General features: G+C 42.9%; 1 protein-coding gene across 2 annotated transcripts in view; it reads left to right on the top strand.

The window, feature by feature from the left end:
- The first annotated feature begins 2,005 nt into the window (after positions 1–2,005).
- GMDS (GDP-mannose 4,6-dehydratase) overlaps positions 2,006–18,263 on the top strand; it is a 407,881-nt gene continuing 391,623 nt past the window's right edge. For both annotated transcript variants that reach the window (XM_059488226.1, XM_059488218.1), the window contains exon 1: positions 2,006–2,217. In XM_059488226.1, coding sequence (XP_059344209.1) covers positions 2,098–2,217 — 120 coding nt within the window. In that variant the 5' untranslated portion in view covers positions 2,006–2,097. The remainder of the gene's footprint in view (positions 2,218–18,263) is intronic.

Here is an 18,263-nt window from a genome sequence, read left to right as displayed (position 1 = left end):
GGTAAAGTGTTCTCAGCAAAGCCTTGCTGGGATGCTGCCCTTACAGAAGTGACACAGATTGGAGACTCCTCAGTTCTGAATCACTCAGGAGGGCAGCAGGAAGGAGATCTACTGCTCTGAATAGAGGAAGAGCAGGAGGTGCCTGTCATCTGAGAGTAAAACCAAAGCTAAAGGTCATCGGTCAGCTGATGCACTCGATTAATCAGGCAAGTTATAAAAGGTGTGAACCAGCTTCCCCCCTCAGTGGAGTGCTTTTGGGAAATGGAAAATGCTACATGTGAAAAACAGTTCCTGTGGGACACTGGGTAACTGGGGTAGGAAAAATACTGTTTGGAGAAAATAACCAAGAAAAGGCTCTTAACTGCACAAATGGGCCCCAGGGATGGGGGCTCCTCTATCCCAGCTTCAGGACTTACCCTGTCAGCCTGACTCACCAGTTTTTTGAGCAGCAGAAGAAAAAAGGTAAGCCAATGAATGGACTGCCAAAGAAAGTCAGAAATAACAAGCTTATCTGGCCACAAAAGGGACCATTTTTAAGGCTGTAGCTCTTACACTGCTCTATGAAGCTCAGACCTAACAGGAGAGTGAACAATGTATGTAAATAAATAAATAAAGGAAACTTGCTCCTAACTCCCTCTAATCTCAAATCCTAGGTTTTCAAATAAAGGTTTGTGCCTTATTTCTGGTATATGGAATTCTGAAACTCTCAGAATTTGATATCCTTTTATTTTCCTGTGTAATTTTAAAACTGAGAGGGTGGAGCTCATGTGGGGTGCCCCTCCTCTCTGAATCCGAGACTCTACATCCATAAAGCAAGCACTTAGTGGGATTAAGTAATTTTGCACAAGTAGCTGATGTTGCCAATTTGATAAAACTGCATGTGCTTGCTTGTCGAAAAGAGGCTTCAGAAGCAGGATGCAGAAATGGTACAACCGGGATGACATCCTGCAACTACGTAACCGTGACATAATACAAATTCCCCCTGGCATCACAAACCATGAGGCTGCAAGAAGGGAATTTAAACCGAGAAAGCGGCGAGCAGCATGCAAGAAAGTATTCACAATTTGAGAGTACAGTTCCATTTGAAGGGCATTATGCTCCTAGACTCAGGGTTTTGGTTTTTAGTTTGTTTTTTTTTTTTTTTTTAAATTTTTTATTTTTAATATACTATGGGTTTTCAATGACATTGAACATTTTTTGATCATGTAGCACAATAATAGAAAAATTAACAGTACAATGGTCATCTGCATGTGCAGAGGTCCCATCATCCAAGCATGCATTGAGGGAACAGATGCGAAATCATGGAATAACAGCAAACCACGGGCAGGCACCTTCTTCCTTGCACATACAGCAATCTGCTGCCTGGATGAAAGCCGTGCTTGTCCAGTGCCTCATTAGAAGAAGAAACACTTGCTGAAATCCCCTTTTCCAGACGCCTTTGGTCAGTTTGTAGCCAAGCGTTTACAGAGAGGGAAAGCTGGGCACCGCCGGCGCGGCCCCCGCTGTGCCTCGGTGAACTCCTCCGCGCCGCGGGGGGCGCTGTGATCCCGGCCCCGCCGCCTCACGCAGCACCGCCGGCGCATCCTCCGGCCCGACACGCGGTCAGGAAGTCGGGCAGCCTGGCTCCCCCTCCTCTTCTTCCTCCTCCTCCTCTTCTTCCTCCATCTCCTTCTCCTCCTCCTCCTCCGGCCACGCCCCTCCCCGCCCGCTCTCAGCCAATCCCCGCGCCAGCTTTCCGCCCCGGCGCATGTCCCGCCCCTTTCGGGAAGCGCCGGGGCTCCTGATTGGCTGCGGGCTCGGGCCGCGCGGCGGGAGCGGTGCCGAGCGCGGGGCGCGCTCCCGGGCCGTGCGGCGGGAGCGCGCCTGAGGGGGGCTGCACCTGCGGCCGCCGCGGGCGGGGCGGGGCGGGAGCGCGGGCGGGCAGGGCGGGAGCGCGGAAATGCCGCGGCGGCGGCGGCCGGGGCAGCGCAGGTAACCCTGGGTGCCGGTAGGCATCCTTCCCTCTGTGCCCGCCCCCAGCGCCGGGAGCCTCGCCCCGGCGGCCGCGCCTCCGCCCCGGGATAGCTCCGCACCTGGGACGCGCCCGCCGCCGGGAGGATGGCACAGCCCGCGGCACAGGAGCAGGCGTGTGGCTGCGCCGCCGCCGCTGCCCCGGGAGACGACGGCGAGGAGATGAACGGCAGGAAGGTGGCTCTGATCACCGGCATCACCGGGCAGGTACCGACGGGGCTCCCCTCGTTCGCGTGCCCTACCGGAGGGCGGCGGAGGGAGAGGGGATAGGATAGGATGGGACGGGATGGGATGGGAAGGGAAGAAGCCGCCCCGAGGCGCCCGTCGGCGGCCGTGACTGCCGGGGCCGGGCGTGGGAGGGGGGCGGCGGAGGGCTCGGCGTGGGTCTGCCCGGCGCCTTCGCCCCAGGGCCCCGGGGCACGTCCCCGCGGGTGCCTTCCCAGCCCGGTGCCCGCTGCCCTTCCCCGCTGGTGCCGCCGGTTCCGCGCCGGGCTGGAGCTCCCTCTGACAGCCCCGGCTGGGTCAGAGCCGGACAGACTGCCTCGTGGGTAGGGCTTGTCTGCCCGGGGGTCCGCAGTGTTCCTCTGCTGGTGTGAGCGAGATGGGGTGCAATGCCTTTTTTTGTCTCGTGTCTGGGCTGTCTTATAGTAGTCTGTACCAGGAATTCCTGAGAAATCAGCTAAGCCTGTGCAGGGATGAGGTGTGAAGTGAGCATCGCTGAAAAAGGAGCAGCACCTAGGAAAGACAGTACAAGGAGCCAGTGTTGGGACTCTTCATCCTGAGGTCTGCAGTGGGGAAGGCACCAGTGCAGGTGTGAGGCAGCCAGCGTTGGCTGCAACCTGATCAGGCTTGTCACTCAGGAGAGGTGCTTGTCACTTGCCACTGTGACACACTGGCCAGCCATCCATGTACAGTCAGTACCTGCTTTATCCTGAAACCTGAATGGATGAGAAAAGCGTTTCCCCAGGCCACCTGTTTCGTGTTTGTGTACGTTCATTGCAGTCTTCAATTTTTTTGGCTATATTACTCATAGGGATAATGATGCTCTGAGTCCTGGTGCTTTGAGCAGAAGGTGCAGGAGAAAGATGGCATGGAAAGAGAAAGAAATCACAGTCTCCCTTGGAGCAACTTCTGCATGATGAGAAAAGATGTGATGGTGGTGAGTTTTAACCTGGTGAGGTGTGCAGGAGGGTTGATGTGTGCAGTTTGTGGCTTTTGCTGCTGCACTTCCAGTACGCAGCTGCGATAGGTGGTTGGACTGTTTGTGCACACAGAGATCTGCATTGCTCTGTCTTTGCTGGCAAGTGGGTGCTAAATGAAAAGTTGTCCTGGACATGCTTACTCATATTTGAGTAACATCTTATTAGCAATGTAGATACCTCCCACTACCTGGGAAAATTTGCTCTCCTTTCACATTGCTTATCTCCAGGAACATGCTGGTACTGAATGACTTCTGCTTGGAGGGTGTATCTCCTGTGATTGGTATAACTTGTTAAGTAACTAATGTATAGTAGCCATTAAGGCTCATTTTAGAATCCCAGTGGAACAGCATTTTTTCTTTATGGCTTGCATTTAGTTAGTGACAGCCTCGTACATGGAAGAACTTCTTCCCCTTCAACTGTGACTTGTCCTGGTATGTTTGCAGATCCACTGTGAGGTGCTGGTGTGGATTGTTCAGAAGTCCATGAGCACTGTGAAAAAGTACATGTCAAAACAAACATGTTGCTCTTTTACTCTGAGACAGTCAGTGCTGTCTCTCTTTTTATTTTATAGTGGAAGAACCAGTGGGTTCTTTGTGAGGGAGTAAATCCAGAGACTAGTTTTTCATCTGCTGTCTGAGGGAACCTGCACTGTGCTTTGAACATTCACCTGCTGCTTGTGTTTCACCTCATTATGCCTGGTCCTGTGTGTTCTTGCCACACTTTTTGGTCCGCTCTCTCCTCATGGGTTAGCAGCTGTCTGCCAACAGCAGGCTGGGGAGAGCCCTCCAAGGGGCTGTCTGACAAGGAGATGTACCTATGTTTATGAAAAGGAAAAGCTAGTGATCTCTATGTACTAACACTTCTGCTTGATGTTTATTTCTAGCAAGAGCACAGTCAGAGCTTCCCCAAGGACTCCTTTGGTGCTGTGTGAAAAGTCTTCCAGGTTGTTGGCAGAAGTGCGTTTCCCTTCATCAAAGATAGTAAGTTAGAGGCCTGTAGCTACAACACCATGGTTCTTTCAGTACAGTGTTCTCTATATTACTTTGTTTCCAAAGCAGCTCCTCCTTCTTAGCTTAACTTTTGACAGGCATATTATTTATCATTGGAACACATGGAGAACCAGAGCTTGGAAAGGCCTTTGTTGGGGCTGTGTAGTTCTCCATAATTCTGAGATCTGCTGCCAGGATTCCTGGTCCATCTATTTTCTTAGATAAGTTTTAAAGAACATCATCATACTACTTGTTCCTTACTCCTCTTTGAAGAGGCTCACCCAGAAATGGGAGACTTGGATTTTTTTTTTCCTGCATGAGAAAGAGTGCAATGTGTTTTTAAACTTAGTTACCATGCATAAAATGTACAAATATGCTGAAGTGGAAGCTAGAGTTCAGGCTTTGTCTCTCCCAGGCAGATATTTTATCAACCATGCTAAAAAGTATTTGCCTGTTTCAAATTCTTCCTTTAAATGGTGCTCTTTCAAGGTGGGAGATAAAGGCTTGGATCTCTTCAGACTGAAGGTGGTATAGAACAGAATTGGGTGGTAAACTCCCCTTATTTAAACTGTGCCCTTTCTTCTACAGCAAAAAGCAAGCTGCCATACTTGTATTGTGTAAGGAACCTGCTTTTGTTTGTGTGTGGCCACTGTTCTCTGAGAGTGTTTGCTGAAGTAATGCCCTGTAGGGCCTGGCACATAAGGATGGGTGAAAGATAAGTATTGAGCTGGATATGGGCCATGACAGTTTTGGGCAATTGTGGAGTCAGGCTTTTGTTGTTAGAGTACTCTTGGGCCAGGTGAGGTGCTGCTTGAGCTGTAACAGCCCTTCCCGAGTTGAGATGATGGCACAGCAAGTGTGCCTAATCATGGTGCTGGAATCAGACAACTCATTATTTTTCAGAACTTCTGTGTAACCGTGAACATGTAGATTGTTCACCTTTCCACTGACTAAAGCTGGGGGTTTCTTTCTAGGACGGAGAGAGAGTTGAGCTCACATGGTTATACTTTGATAATGGCACAACTGACTGATGATGCAGCTTTTAACTGAAACGTGACACAGAGATGTGGCACAACTGAAACTTCTGATTAAGGGACATTTAATGGGGTTCATGAGACTTTACAGCATGCCAGAGAGGAATGGGCTGTCTGCACAAGTTCTTCTGTTTAGTGAGAGGCTGGGGGCACATGCCATTTGCCAGCTTAACTTCACCCGTTAATGAAATCAGTTCTGGTGACTTACTTTTCTTCTAGATAAGAGACATTTAGAGGACAGGTATCTGCAAGGGTGAATGTGTTACTGATAAGAAGGTGAGTTTGACCTCTGGCCAAATAACAGGAGGAGTTTGCTGCATGCATGGTGAAGCTACAAAGGAGAGCAAATTTCATAAGTTTATGATCAGGACTTAAATGGCATTCTGGCTCCAAGGGATAAACCTTAGTTTCTATTAATCAAAGCATATGTATCAACCTCTGCAAATTCTGCATTTGCCCTTGGAGTTATGGTGAAATCAGTATCACTCCAGCACTTGCATTGCTGATAAGAGACTCTAAGCATGTAGGCAGTGGTGTTATATACTCCTTTTGCAGTATTGAGATTTCTCTTATCTTTCTCACACCACAGCAGTGGGATGAACCACATTTCACTGTTTTGCTAAAATGACTTCCAGAGTGAGGCAGTTGCTGTGGTTAGATGGATGAAACATTTCTGAAGTGTCATGTAGGTATTGGTCTGCTGGTAGACTACTTGTGAGTAATGCATAGCACTTTTTTCTTCATTTAAAAAGAAGTATTTTAAATTAAACAGGCCTATGGTATGTGTTTAAGTTAAAATACTTAAAAAAATTCAAACAGCTTGATGTGACTAAGAGTTCTTTCACAATGAAAAATAAATGTGCTGGACTTTTCAAACCTTGGTAACTTGAAGAGTTACTCTGTAAAAATTGAAGTTTTGAATCAAATACTGGTATTACTAACAGTGTAATTCTAGTTCTGCAAACATGGCATGTTGCTTATACCAGGAAGCTACTAAAGCAGTACACTTTTAAAGTGTTGTCTTCTAGAGCTTGTGACTAAATATCTGTTAAAATTGCAATTAAATATCTATTCAGAATGTCTGATTGCACTGCAGCCAGTCTGATTGTCTTTCTCATACTGATGCTCGTAGAAGCATTTCGATATTTGACTTCTTGGAAAAGTACCAAGAAATAACCTCTCTGAGCCTAACTATGAGGTTGTATGTTGATGTTTCTAATTTTCCCACTTGGCCCCTGGATTTTGAGCAGTAAATAATATCTATCTGCATCTGGCGCTTCTCTAGGAGAGGCAGCAAGGTAGACCACGATGGTTCAGCAGGCACTTGAAAGCTGAGTTTAGTCTGAAGCCATGAGCTCAGTGCCAGTACCTGCCCTGAGGCTGTTGCAAACGGAGCAGGAAGGGAGCAGTTGTGTCTCTGCCTTGGGAGAGCTCTTACAGCAGCAGTGCTAGCCCCAGCCTCTGCTCCTGTGCCTGCAGTTCTGTCAAATACAGCTTCCATTTGGCAAAACTTGAGGCAGCAACCTCAGAACTTTCAACCAAGCCTGAAGAGAGCTTAAAGAGTTGGGTCTGCCTCTGTCTTTTGCATCAAAAGTTCGGTTGCTTACAGCCTTTGCTATTCCTCTAACACACCAAACCCTCATACACGTGTACTGCAAGTTTCATGCCACAGTTACAGTTCACAGTTGGAGAAAGGTTAACTGTATCAAGGGGGGGGGGGGGGGGAAAGATACTGAGAAGGCAAGATATTTGCTGTTGTAAATTGAGATCAAGTTGTTTGGTTTTTTAAAAATTTGGCTGTTGAGATGAAACTGAGCTAGACAGGCTCAGTGGGGCAAAGTACAGTAATAACAGAACATGAGTCATTACTTAGTATTAAAAACAACCCCTGAAAGAATAGCTGGTATGGGGTCATATACCATAAAACTCTTTGATACTCTGTGGCTAAAATAAAATAAATGTTACTTGGAGAAGAATAGTAGAGGAAACAGTTAAACAATGTTTATGAAAGCTTCTTTCAGTATTGTCATCAAACTGTGAGGTGGGAATCTCTGTTACTGGAGAACATGTGAATACCTGAAAAACACAGGTAGAGAAATGTTATAGCCTGCTGTAGCAGAGACAGGATGTTGGTTTGCCAGAAGGATAAAATCGGAGGGATTGGTTTTTCACATTGAAACAGGAGGATAATCTTTGCTGAAACTGGCTAAAGGTAAATATTAGCATTGCTGCCATTTCATTAAAACAAATAGTCTTAGTTTCTGAGTAAAGCTAAATATTAGTATTGCTGCCTGTTCATTTAAACAAATATTGTCTTGTTTGAAGCCAAGTAGTCCGTTTCAGTTTCTGTCTCTAAGTAGCCAAGAGTTGTCTTGAGTGAGGATTTCACGTGCATTGAACATCCTTATCATAGTTTGAGGATGCAGAGATGTAGGAACACTGATTTTGGCCACAAACCTAAACGCAAGAAACTTCTTTTAAACTTGGGAGGGTATGTGTTTTTTTGAGATGGCTTTTTTTTGGATTGGTTTGTTTTAAATGATGAGGGTGTCAGGCACAGAAGAAACTGACTATAGAAGTTGAGTGTCTGTCCTTGGAGGTACCCAAACCAAATTGAACATGTTGCACTTGTCGACCCTCTCTTCAGCAGGGATCTTGAACTGCACAGAAGTCCCTTTCAGTATAAGGTTGTATGATATTATGACCACTCCACAGGATTGGAAGGGGAACCACCTGCAGTTTGTGACAAGATGGCATAAGGGGCTTGTTGAAAATAATTTGCAGCAAATGAATAGTGGCTCTGGCATGAAACTAAGCTTTCCTAAAATATAATTACAGGTATTTTCCCTTTACAGGGTATAGATGAGGAGTGCTGCTATTGATTGTCACCCAAAACTCTTGAGAAAAAGGTATTTTACTGTGTAAAGTAGCATAACAAATACTGAAATGGAAGACTAGAATATTTTCTGAAAACAGAGATCCTATTTATACAAAGATGCCTGACTTTTGATTGCCTTGACTCCCTTTTGGAAGGGCTACTAGATAGACTGATTCAACTTGTGCAATAATAGCCATCTATGAATACATGGTTCAATGCTTTACTCTTTCATATGGTTTATACTCTACACCAGCATGTGCCAATTGACAGAGCTTTTGTCTTCTTCTAGGAATGGGAGTCCAGGACTTTGGTTGCTCTCTGTGCCTGCCTGGGGTAGCCCATCTGTATTCCATTGCCTTTCAGAATAATGCAGTTAGTGATGGCATTTGAACATAAGTTACCTAGGAGATATTCACAATAAAAAGTGTAACTGATACAGGATTAGTTCATGTGTGCCTTGATGTATTAACTTCCTTTTTTTCTTCCTACCTTTGCACAGCTTTGCTCAGTGTTTGTGACTGCCAGTGAAGTCTGTTCTTTAGTTGTATATGGAGAGGGAAGTTCTGGTAGCCTGGCTCACCTAGCAGCCTTTCAATTCGAGGACCAGTGCAGGCAGTCTGATTCCTTGTGTTTGAACATGATGTATGCAGGATGTGGTTTGAAAAGCATTGAGAACAGCAAGTGAATCATAAGGTACTGTATGATGTGATGTGTATCTGCTGTGAACACAGGTAAAATAATGAAAGTGTTCCAGGAAAAAGAAAATGCTGAAGTTCATGTTAATGGTGCTGAGGTATGAAACAGATCTACACGTGGTGACCAAATAGAGTTTGGGAAGATGACTTCCTCCAGGCAACATTTCTCAGGACACCTGATGCTGTGGTTAGGGGGCTATTTGACACTACTGCCTGGACTGACAGTCCAGGAGAACAGAATACCCCATTGCCAGCAGCATGCAGCTTCTCTAATCTTTATTGTTTTGGGATTTTTAAATTTAATTAAGACTGGTGACTGCTGGCATAGACAGAAACTGTAGTTCTTTATTTTCTAAAATTTTAAAGAGCTCAAGCCTCCACTTCTCCATATACCTACAGCCAATCCAATCTGAATAGAGAACCCTTGTAAAAATCTTTTCCATGTGACTTGATCTTCTACCACTAAATTTTGCTCTTTTTTTTTTTCCCCTCTGATTATCTCTTTCAGATCCTTTTGTCTGTTGAGCTTTCTGCACCAGGGAGTCGCTTTCTTAGAAAATAGGTAGCTATGCAGAAGGGCAAGGAGAAATGGAGTACTTGAACCTGCTGATGGCCTGTGTGAGAAACACATCAAAAGCTACCACTGTGATCCCTATAAATAATAAATAAAAGGTTGAATAAACGGCTTTTCAGTGCAGTTGTTATACTGGTGTTCATCCTAGTGGTGCTTCCTGTTGCTCAAGACAAGACACCTTGTCTTTGAGGAGTACCAAGGCTGGGTTTCTTTGCACTTGCCTCTGTTTTCATTCAGTCTGCGAGGCAGGAAGTACTTTCTTTCTCTTGGCAATTCCTAGCAACCTTATCCCAACTTCTTCAGACTTCTGGGTCTGGAGTAGAGTCCTGATTAAGTGACTGTTCTTACGAGCTTGTCAGCTCAGTTTCTCCTACACTGTTACGGCACAGCTCAGGCTTATTTTGGAAAGCATGGCTTCCTTGAAGCTCTGGGTGGATGACGATGCAAGAACAAGGTGGCAGTGTGGTTGATGTCCAGCTTCCTCTTTCACAGGTGTATGTTCTCTCTTGCTCTAAATTTCATCTTGCTGCTTTGGTTGCTTTTTAGCCAAGTGAGCAAAATAAAAAGATTTTCTTTCTCTTTAATATTTTTGTCACCTCCTGCCTCTTTCATATGAACCCACTGATTGTTTTTTCAGACCCTCAGCTAAGGAATTCTTTTGGGTTGTATGTGATCTGGAGGATGCAGTTGTGTCCAAATCTTTCAGTTAAGCAAAACCATAGAAGGTGAGGTGAAAGAGTGGAATTCTCTCAAGTTTCCTGTTCCTATTACTGGAAGGCCTTATGGCTTGTTCCTTTTGAGTGTGTTCACAGGCTTTACAACAGAAATCCACAATGAAGCTTTTGTAAAGCCTGCCAAACAAATTGATCTGAACTGGCTTATCTTTTGTCACCTGTGCTTTTCACATGTGTTAAACAACTGAACTTCCTCATATGCAACTTGAATGTTGTAACAATTTTAATTTAGTCACAAATACACACAAATCATTATAACCAAGGCAGGCTTCCTTCTTCAGGAGTATTTCTTGTTAAAGTCTCATTATTTTCTTTTTTTTTTAATGGGAAATATGAATTTTTCCTTGTAACTCAGTGTCATTTGACAGTAAGCAAAGTAAGTGTAAAAACACATCCATTGACTTTGATATGGTTGCAGTTAGTTCAATGATAAGTGCCATTGAAGGCATTAGATACCATGTACCCTGAGACAACCCATTTGATGAATAATGCTACATTGGCATTGTGCAGTCAAACTCAGCTGTGATATTGTCAGCTACTTCATTATAGCGCTCAGCTAACCACACTGGTTCAACAGGTATGTCAGCTGCAAAGAGGTGCTTGCCTTGGATATGGAATGGCATAGATCTTGGCTTTTTTCAAGGAGTATCCAAGTAGATAAACCAGCTTGTGCTGCTTTTGCCAAGCTTGAACACCTTTGAAATAACAGGAAAAGTTATGCTTGTTCTAGAAAAATCTGGCTAACCACTAAGTATAGCAAGATATAGTCAAATTTTAGGAAATGTTTCTGTAGGGCTTTGCTTCAGCTGTCATTTGACCAATTTACTGCTGCTTGGAAATCCTTCTCAAAGAATTCCTACAGCCTGTGTGGTGAATTCTAATGCAGAAGGAAAAAATGATACCATGTTAAGTGTCTAGGTGAGTGCTTTTGCTGTAATGAGAAGATGTGTTGTTTCTGCTGCAAATCTGACACCTGCACAGCTGTTAAAGAGCTGCCTCTTGGCTCTTGATTGTGCCTCAGGTAAATGGTAACTGTTCCTGTGTATCCAGAGGCAATCCGAGGTACCATGTCACCATGCAAAGGAAGCCTTAAACCACCCAACTCCCAGTTTAGAAAACAGTAGACAGTTTTTTTATTTGTATCCTAGGATGTCTGAAGCTGTGCCAGAAGTACCTTGAAGATATTTACTGCTTTATGAATGGAGATAAGCCTTTCCCAAGGTGTATAGATTGGTATATATGTATTGCAGAAAATAAAACACAAAGCCAAGAAAATACTTCTGACTGCTCCTTTGCATCGTTTTTTTTCCCCTTTTTTTTTCTGAGTATCATGTTTCTAGTTATGCATGCTGCAGTCCCTTCTGACTGTGAGTCTAAGTCTCACTGTAAACTTCTACTGGTGCTATTCTGGAACTGGGTTGCAATATCTGACTGTTTAGGTTGCTATTTGTCAAATTACAGGCATGCTGTCAGGAGTGTGGTTGTTTTGTTTATTTTTTTTCCCTGGCATTTGCTTGGTCCATGAAGAATCTCTTCAGATGCATTAGCAATGGGTGGCTTCATCAGGAATGCTGCTGATGACCCATAGCTTCCTCTTAATTGATGTTTCTCTGTTGAAAGGATAAGAAACAGACACCATACCTTTGGCTGCTGATTGTAGTCCCTGCTTTTTTTAGCACTGATATCCTCTCTAAGAGCATAAACATTACTGTGGAGCACGTTTGGTTTTGAAAGCTGAAATTTCTGGGTATACTGTCTGGATTTCATACAACTAAATAATTGTGGTTTTGATGTCAGTGTAATTCTTTCCATGATTACACAGTAATAGTCTGTCAATGTATTCCTGCCAAAACTTAGCATGCTGTTTGCCTCTGAAGTGAAATACTATTAAAATACTACAAGATAAACGGTGTGAAAGGGATACAGAACTCTTCAAGCCTGCATGCAAAATACTGTACTCTTCCATCTTTTAGGTATCTCTTTGAGGTCTTTCTGCTCCATGGGAATACTTAAAAAGGTACAGCTGAGAGGCTTCTTCGTGGTGCTGATTTGACTGTTACTGGTCAAGCATTGCTCTGCCAAAGCCCAAGCCTGGTCTTTGTGAGCAGACCTTCACAGCTTCTAGGCTAAAAAGTGGTTTTGTTGCCCTCAGTGTTTGACATTATACTGGAAGATGTTCCAGAATCTCGCTGATCTTTGAAAAAGCAGTGGGGACTCTGTGGTTGTAGATCTGCAGGCTCAGTAAAATATGTAATTTTATTTTTGATGGCAAAATAAAGTTGGAGAATTATTCTGATATGAGAAGGCAAGGAATTTGCAAAGACTAAGAGTTAAACTTTGCTTTATGCCCTTACTAGTCCATTTTGGGAAAACAGTCATACTTGCAGCTGATCTGAGACTGAAGAGTTGTAACTGTGGTTTTGTTTTGTGTGTTTAATTTCTTGTGGTCACCTGATATATGTTAAATGTTTCTATGTTGTTCTTATTGCAGCACTTTATAGTTGAATATATAGTGTAATTGTTTAAGTCCTTTTTCTGCATTTTTCAGTGAGAAGAGAATTTTTTACTAATTTGAGAGGTTTTCATTATTCAAGAATAAAATAAGAATGTTAAGACTGACTGTGTCTCCAAAATTACACTTGCTGTATTTTCTTTGGTAGGTATTATCATTATGTTTTCACACTCTATTTATGCTGGATCACTCTTTAATAATGTATAGAAGCCATCTCTGTAGAAATGCATTATTATGCTGCCATTTTTGATTTATGATGTCTGGCTAGAATTTCAAATAATTTCATTGCCTGTAGCTTTACTTGTTTAAACATTAGGAGAGATCAGATTATTCTTAAAATTGGAGAGTAGCTCCAATGGGAAAATACTGATTGCTAATTTCTTTGAGTGCAATTCAGCTTTGTCACATGTAAACTCTTGGTTTTCATCATATTCAAGGATCTCACATCTGTCTTCTGTCTTGATCAGTTAAAGACAGGTGGCAAATTGAAAGCAAATTCAAGACAACAGAAATTCCTTAATGATGCCATGGTTTTCATTTTGATAAATTGAGAGAACTCCAAAATGACGGTTTAAGTTATTTTTAGAAGACATGAAGGTGTGTAAAGCAGGAAATAAGAATGTGCACATGACTTTGAAATACATTAACTGATGGGGAAGCTGTGTAAGAAGTACCAAGCTGTGTAACCACCACCACAGTGGTGGACAAAGAGCTTACCCTTGATACTGGTTATGTAGGCTGAGTTTCTCAGAATTACTTGGTGTGACTTCAAAATGTGACAGTGAACTTCCACTAATTAGTCAAATCCAATTAATTTTCTTTATACAAGCAGGTGTTGCTGGTGATGGATTCTGTCATTTAGCTGGGAACCTTCTTGCTTAACTGTTTAACACCTGAGCAGGTTTTCTAGGCAGCTGTTTCAGTGAGTGAGAGCCCAGGCTTTTTTAAGCAAATGCAGGTGCCTACTTGGGCTTATAGCCAATACAATTCACAGCACCTGCCTTCCCTAGCAGCTCTGCTGAGTGTGAAAGTGCTTAGGGTGGCTGCCTGATGGGACTTAGGCTCTTCTTGTCCTGAGTAGCACCTCATCTTGCAATGAGGAAGCATTTATTTTATAGAAAGCACTTCACAGGATAAACAAAGATGATAGAATTTGGTTACTGGAATTGTGTTTTCTAGTAAAAAAAGCATGTTGTGCAGTAAATGTGTTTATAGGCAACTAAAGATATGGGGTCTGAGAACTTTTACAGGTTCTGTAAGGTTGCTGCTTTGGAGTTAATCTGAAGAGGATCGGTGCTTCCAAATCCCTGCTTGCCTCCTGAACATCAGCTGCACAGCCTCTCTGTTTCTGATCCTCTTTGTGTTTTGAGGGATTGACCAGTGTGTTTCATTTTTCACATTGTCTCATCTCAGTAATGTCTTATGTTGCTTTCATGTGTGTATTGTGACTTTGATGTTAAACCAAGTTTCCAGGCAGAAATTGAGTGGTTTTTCTTCCAAACAGTTTTGGAGGGTTGGTTATTGGTTCGTGGAGACTGTGGTACTTGGCTGTGTAAGTGACTGTCCATCTTCCCCCTGTAAAACCTCCCTGTGTTTACTCACAAATGCTGGCAGCTGCTGTATTGCCTCTGTGTGTTGAAGGACAGGATAGGGCCAGTTCATAGCCCTGGATGGTAAGAAAATGGAAAGAGTGATGAAAAGCCAATTAAGAGCAATTCTTTTGAAGGAAGTAAAACCCCACATTCCTAGTAAGGGTCTGTGATCTTGTGAGCCATTCAGTAAGCTGAGTGAAATGTCCCCTCTTTCATCCAGATAAGTTCAGTGCTGGTGGTTTTGAAAATTATTTTTTTTTCAATTGCTTTCACTAAGAAATAATTTGAACTTATGAGAGTGGTATTTGCTAATTATTTGACTTTGTGTGTTGAGCTTTCCCTCTCATATGTTTGGGATTGAGGGAAAGATAAAGAAGGGGAAAGTTTATAAATCTACACAATTTGTCAGATGTATTGCGTTTAAGTGTTTTGAGTTCCATGTGTTCTTCTGATTGTCTCAATAAGGAGGCTTTGTTTTAATGTGGGATAAAGAGAAAAAAATGTAGGAAAGGCTGGGATGAAAAACAACTTTGTTTCTATCTTTACAGCAGGACTGTATTGCCTTTGTCTTTATGCTTATGGAGGAAACATAGCTCATAGTTTGTCTATGAATGTGTATGAGAATCAGACTTTTAAAATTCAGTTTTTAATTAAATTATTTTATTATTGCAACTAAGACACATTACTACTTTTCCATACTGAGGCAGTCAAGGGTGTTAGCCTTCTAAGCTAATATGTAATGTTTTTTGTAATTTAAACTTAATAGCAAAATAGAATAAAATTAAGAGTGCTGGCAGTGCCTGAAACATCAAAACACACTGAGGAGAAGTTTCTTTTGGGTTGTGGTCACATTCTGTTTAGTGTTTAACTCTGTTTTTTGTTTAAGAAGATGCTATTTTATTGCAGGACCCTGAGTAATACATCCCCGAAGATGTGTTTGAAATACTGCATTTTTCCTGCTTGTTTGGGTCAGATGTGGGTCTTGTGTCAGCATAAGAGGAGCTTTTAATTTTGTGCATGCACAGGGCTAATCATTGCTTATTTGGTTATGGATTGCTTGCTTGAAGAATCTCAAATGGTGCCTTTTGAAACATAAATCTGTTAATACTGTTCTGTGTTTAAGCAAAAGGTGGCCAAGTTATGAAGATCTATAGCTATGAAATGTGCATTAGCAGGCAATTTCTTTGGAATGCCTTTAATTCTTGAAGAATGTATGCCAAAACAGAACATCACAAATTCTTATTTCTCTGTTTCTTGTGCTCTACCAAGTTTCTGTCTTGCAGTATTTATCAAACTGTCTTTCATGGTGTAGTCCTGTTTGGCCATGATTGTTTCCCAAAACAATTTGCAGATTCTAGATCTTACTATTTGAAGACCATGTATTAAAGCATAGTTGACCCTTGTGTTTCACCCAGTGGAAGCAGAAACTGTGCTCCTGTGGATACTGGCTCAATAAGCTTGCCTCTACTGAAGGCTGTTTTTACATCTGGGTGTTAAAGTCATGAAAACCAAACTGCTGACACTGCCTTAATCACAGGGCAACAAGTAGCACTTCTTTGTTTTTGTGTGACAGTTTCATTGGTACTATTAATAGCTGGTTCCTTACAGGTGTTCGTGCATAATAATTCTTACAAGACAACACTGGGTAAGTTTTTGAATGAATCACGTTAATTCCAGGATTATTTTTGAAGAGAGACCTTTTGACTCTTTTTTCCTTTTGAGGTTTTTGGTCATAAAAATCCATATGTTGAAAATGTTGATTATTTTTGATTTTCCAAGTGCAGACCTGTGTTTGGGAGAAAAGCAGGGAGAAACTGGCTTGGCTGTGTCAGTGGGCAGCCCCACTTTATCTGATGTTGTCAGTTTTGGAAAGACATGGATCTCTGTTTTACTGCTCTGCCCTTGCTGCTGGACTGGCAGGACAGTCTAGGAGGTGTAGCTGCAGCATTGCTCTCTTTGAGGAAATACCAGGTGTAGCAAAGTTGTGAAGAAAAACTGGTATGCTTCTGTTTGAGACCCCAGCAAGGAATACTGTGTACAGTAGTAAAGTCTTTCCCCTGTTCTTGCTGGGTGTACATGGGGATGTCTCGTGCTTTTAGCAGAGTAGATGATGGAAGACAGAGCTCCCCTTGCAGGGCTTTCTGTTGCTCCCCTTTGGGTCTGGTGTGTGAGGTGGGGATGGGAGGACAAAGGAGTGACTGTGCAGAAGGTGAATCTGGAACAGCTTAGGTGGCTATAGTCACTCTGCAGACAGCTTGGAGAAGCACCCTCTGTGGAGTGAACAGTAAAAGCTGTTCTTCCCTTGTACAGTTATCACTGAGCCTCATTCTAAAGCAGCTGAGGGCTGGCACGCTGCCTCTACCAGGTACTGCTGGTGAATGCAATAATACACGAGGACATAATTATCTTGACCTCTGGAGAAACTGAACTGAGAGTAATTTGTTTCAGAAGTGAGCAATTTTCTGTGTGTGGCTCCTGGCATCTATAAAGCAAACAAGTCAGTGTTCAACTCCAGTTATAACCTCTCTGGGACTGCTGTTGAAACATGGCTAGCAGACATGGTGTTATACTGATACACTTCTTTCTCCCTGGCCTCTACCTGAGCTTGTTAACATTTGGAAAAATGCATATGAGGTTTATGCCCAATTGATAATGCTTTGATATGGATTTCAAAATGATATCAGATACTGTAGTATGCATGTGTGTATATAGCTGCATCTTTAAATAGTTTAGATGCAGTATATAGCTGCATCTTTAAATAGTGAAGAACCTGATCTGGATTTAGCTGGAAGTTCTTATTTGATTTTTAAGAGATTTTGTAGAAGGAATGGCATAATTAGCAAAGAGACCAGCCTTGCAGAACTAACATGTTGCTATCTTGTTAATACATTTAGTCACAGTTAGTTTGTTAGTTATGAGGTAAAAGGCTGACTAATCCAGCGGAAATGCTGGGGAGGTGGTGGGGGAACTAGAGACTGAGGAGGAGAAATTATAAAGGCTTCTGGTTCTCCTACCTCTAGTTTTGTTTGTTTCGATGGTCTGGCAGCATTGCTGCTGTCAAGTCAAACAAATCAAATCCTCAGCTCATGAGAGGTGGTTTTGCATCGTCTGTCTAGGGCAGGAAAAGAAGATTATGTGTGTTCAATGCTGAAGGTTGCTAATAAACTAAGACCTAGGAAAAGATGAGGACTCCTAAAACTTGCTCCAGCTGAAAACCTTTCAGGGCTTTTTGTTTGGCCTTCAGATGTAGGTGACCTTGGTTGGCCACACAGGTGCACTGAGGAAAATAGCAGGAATCTATGGAATGGGCAGTGGGAATGGAGGATACAGGTAGGAAGACCAGGTATTCCCTTTCAGTGGAAGCATGCAAGAGTGAAACTGTGTGTTGTTCATGAACAAGAGAAGTACTTTTCAGGAAAGCTTGTTTACAGGTTGAAATAAGTGGATTGCTTTGTCTAGGTGTTTGCAGTGTGCTGTGTATAAATTTGATACTCCTGAAGTAATGGTTAAAGGTGAAGCATGACAATCTGCCTTAAGGTAAATATTGCTGCTCTGCATCAGCAGTTCTGGTTTGGTGTCATTAAATTCTGACTTGATTCCTTGATTGCTTTGTTACTATGATTTGATCATCATTCTCAGTACCTCAGCTGTACCTGGCTGTTTTTAGGATTCCACTTTTAAGCTATTTCCTGTGAATTCCTCATGACAAACCATGAACAGTGGTGGCTAAGCTTTGTAGTGAGTGGTTTAGTAAGTAATGAGCTTTTGTAGAGACAGAACACGCTTTGTGTCACTTCCTTAACCACTTTAAATAAGAGCTGCTGTTCCAGACAGCTGTGAGAAGATCTTGTTGGGTGTCCAGACCTCTTGAGAGTGAAGTCTGAGGGGGAGTAAGTCAGGTCTATGCTCTTTCCTCCTTCACTGGAAACTCTTAAATGCAGCGAAGCATGAGATGGGCATGGAAACTTTTGTCAGTTTTGTTTGTGATGGGAAAATAAACTTTGTGTGTGTGAAGAATCAAGGTGAGAAATTGTCATCAATGG

This window comes from Ammospiza nelsoni, chromosome 1 (genome assembly GCF_027579445.1).
Source record: "Ammospiza nelsoni isolate bAmmNel1 chromosome 1, bAmmNel1.pri, whole genome shotgun sequence".
NCBI classification, from domain to species: Eukaryota; Metazoa; Chordata; class Aves; order Passeriformes; family Passerellidae; genus Ammospiza; species Ammospiza nelsoni.
Note: the sequence above shows the minus strand (reverse complement) of the source record. Positions and strands in the feature narration are given on the sequence as shown.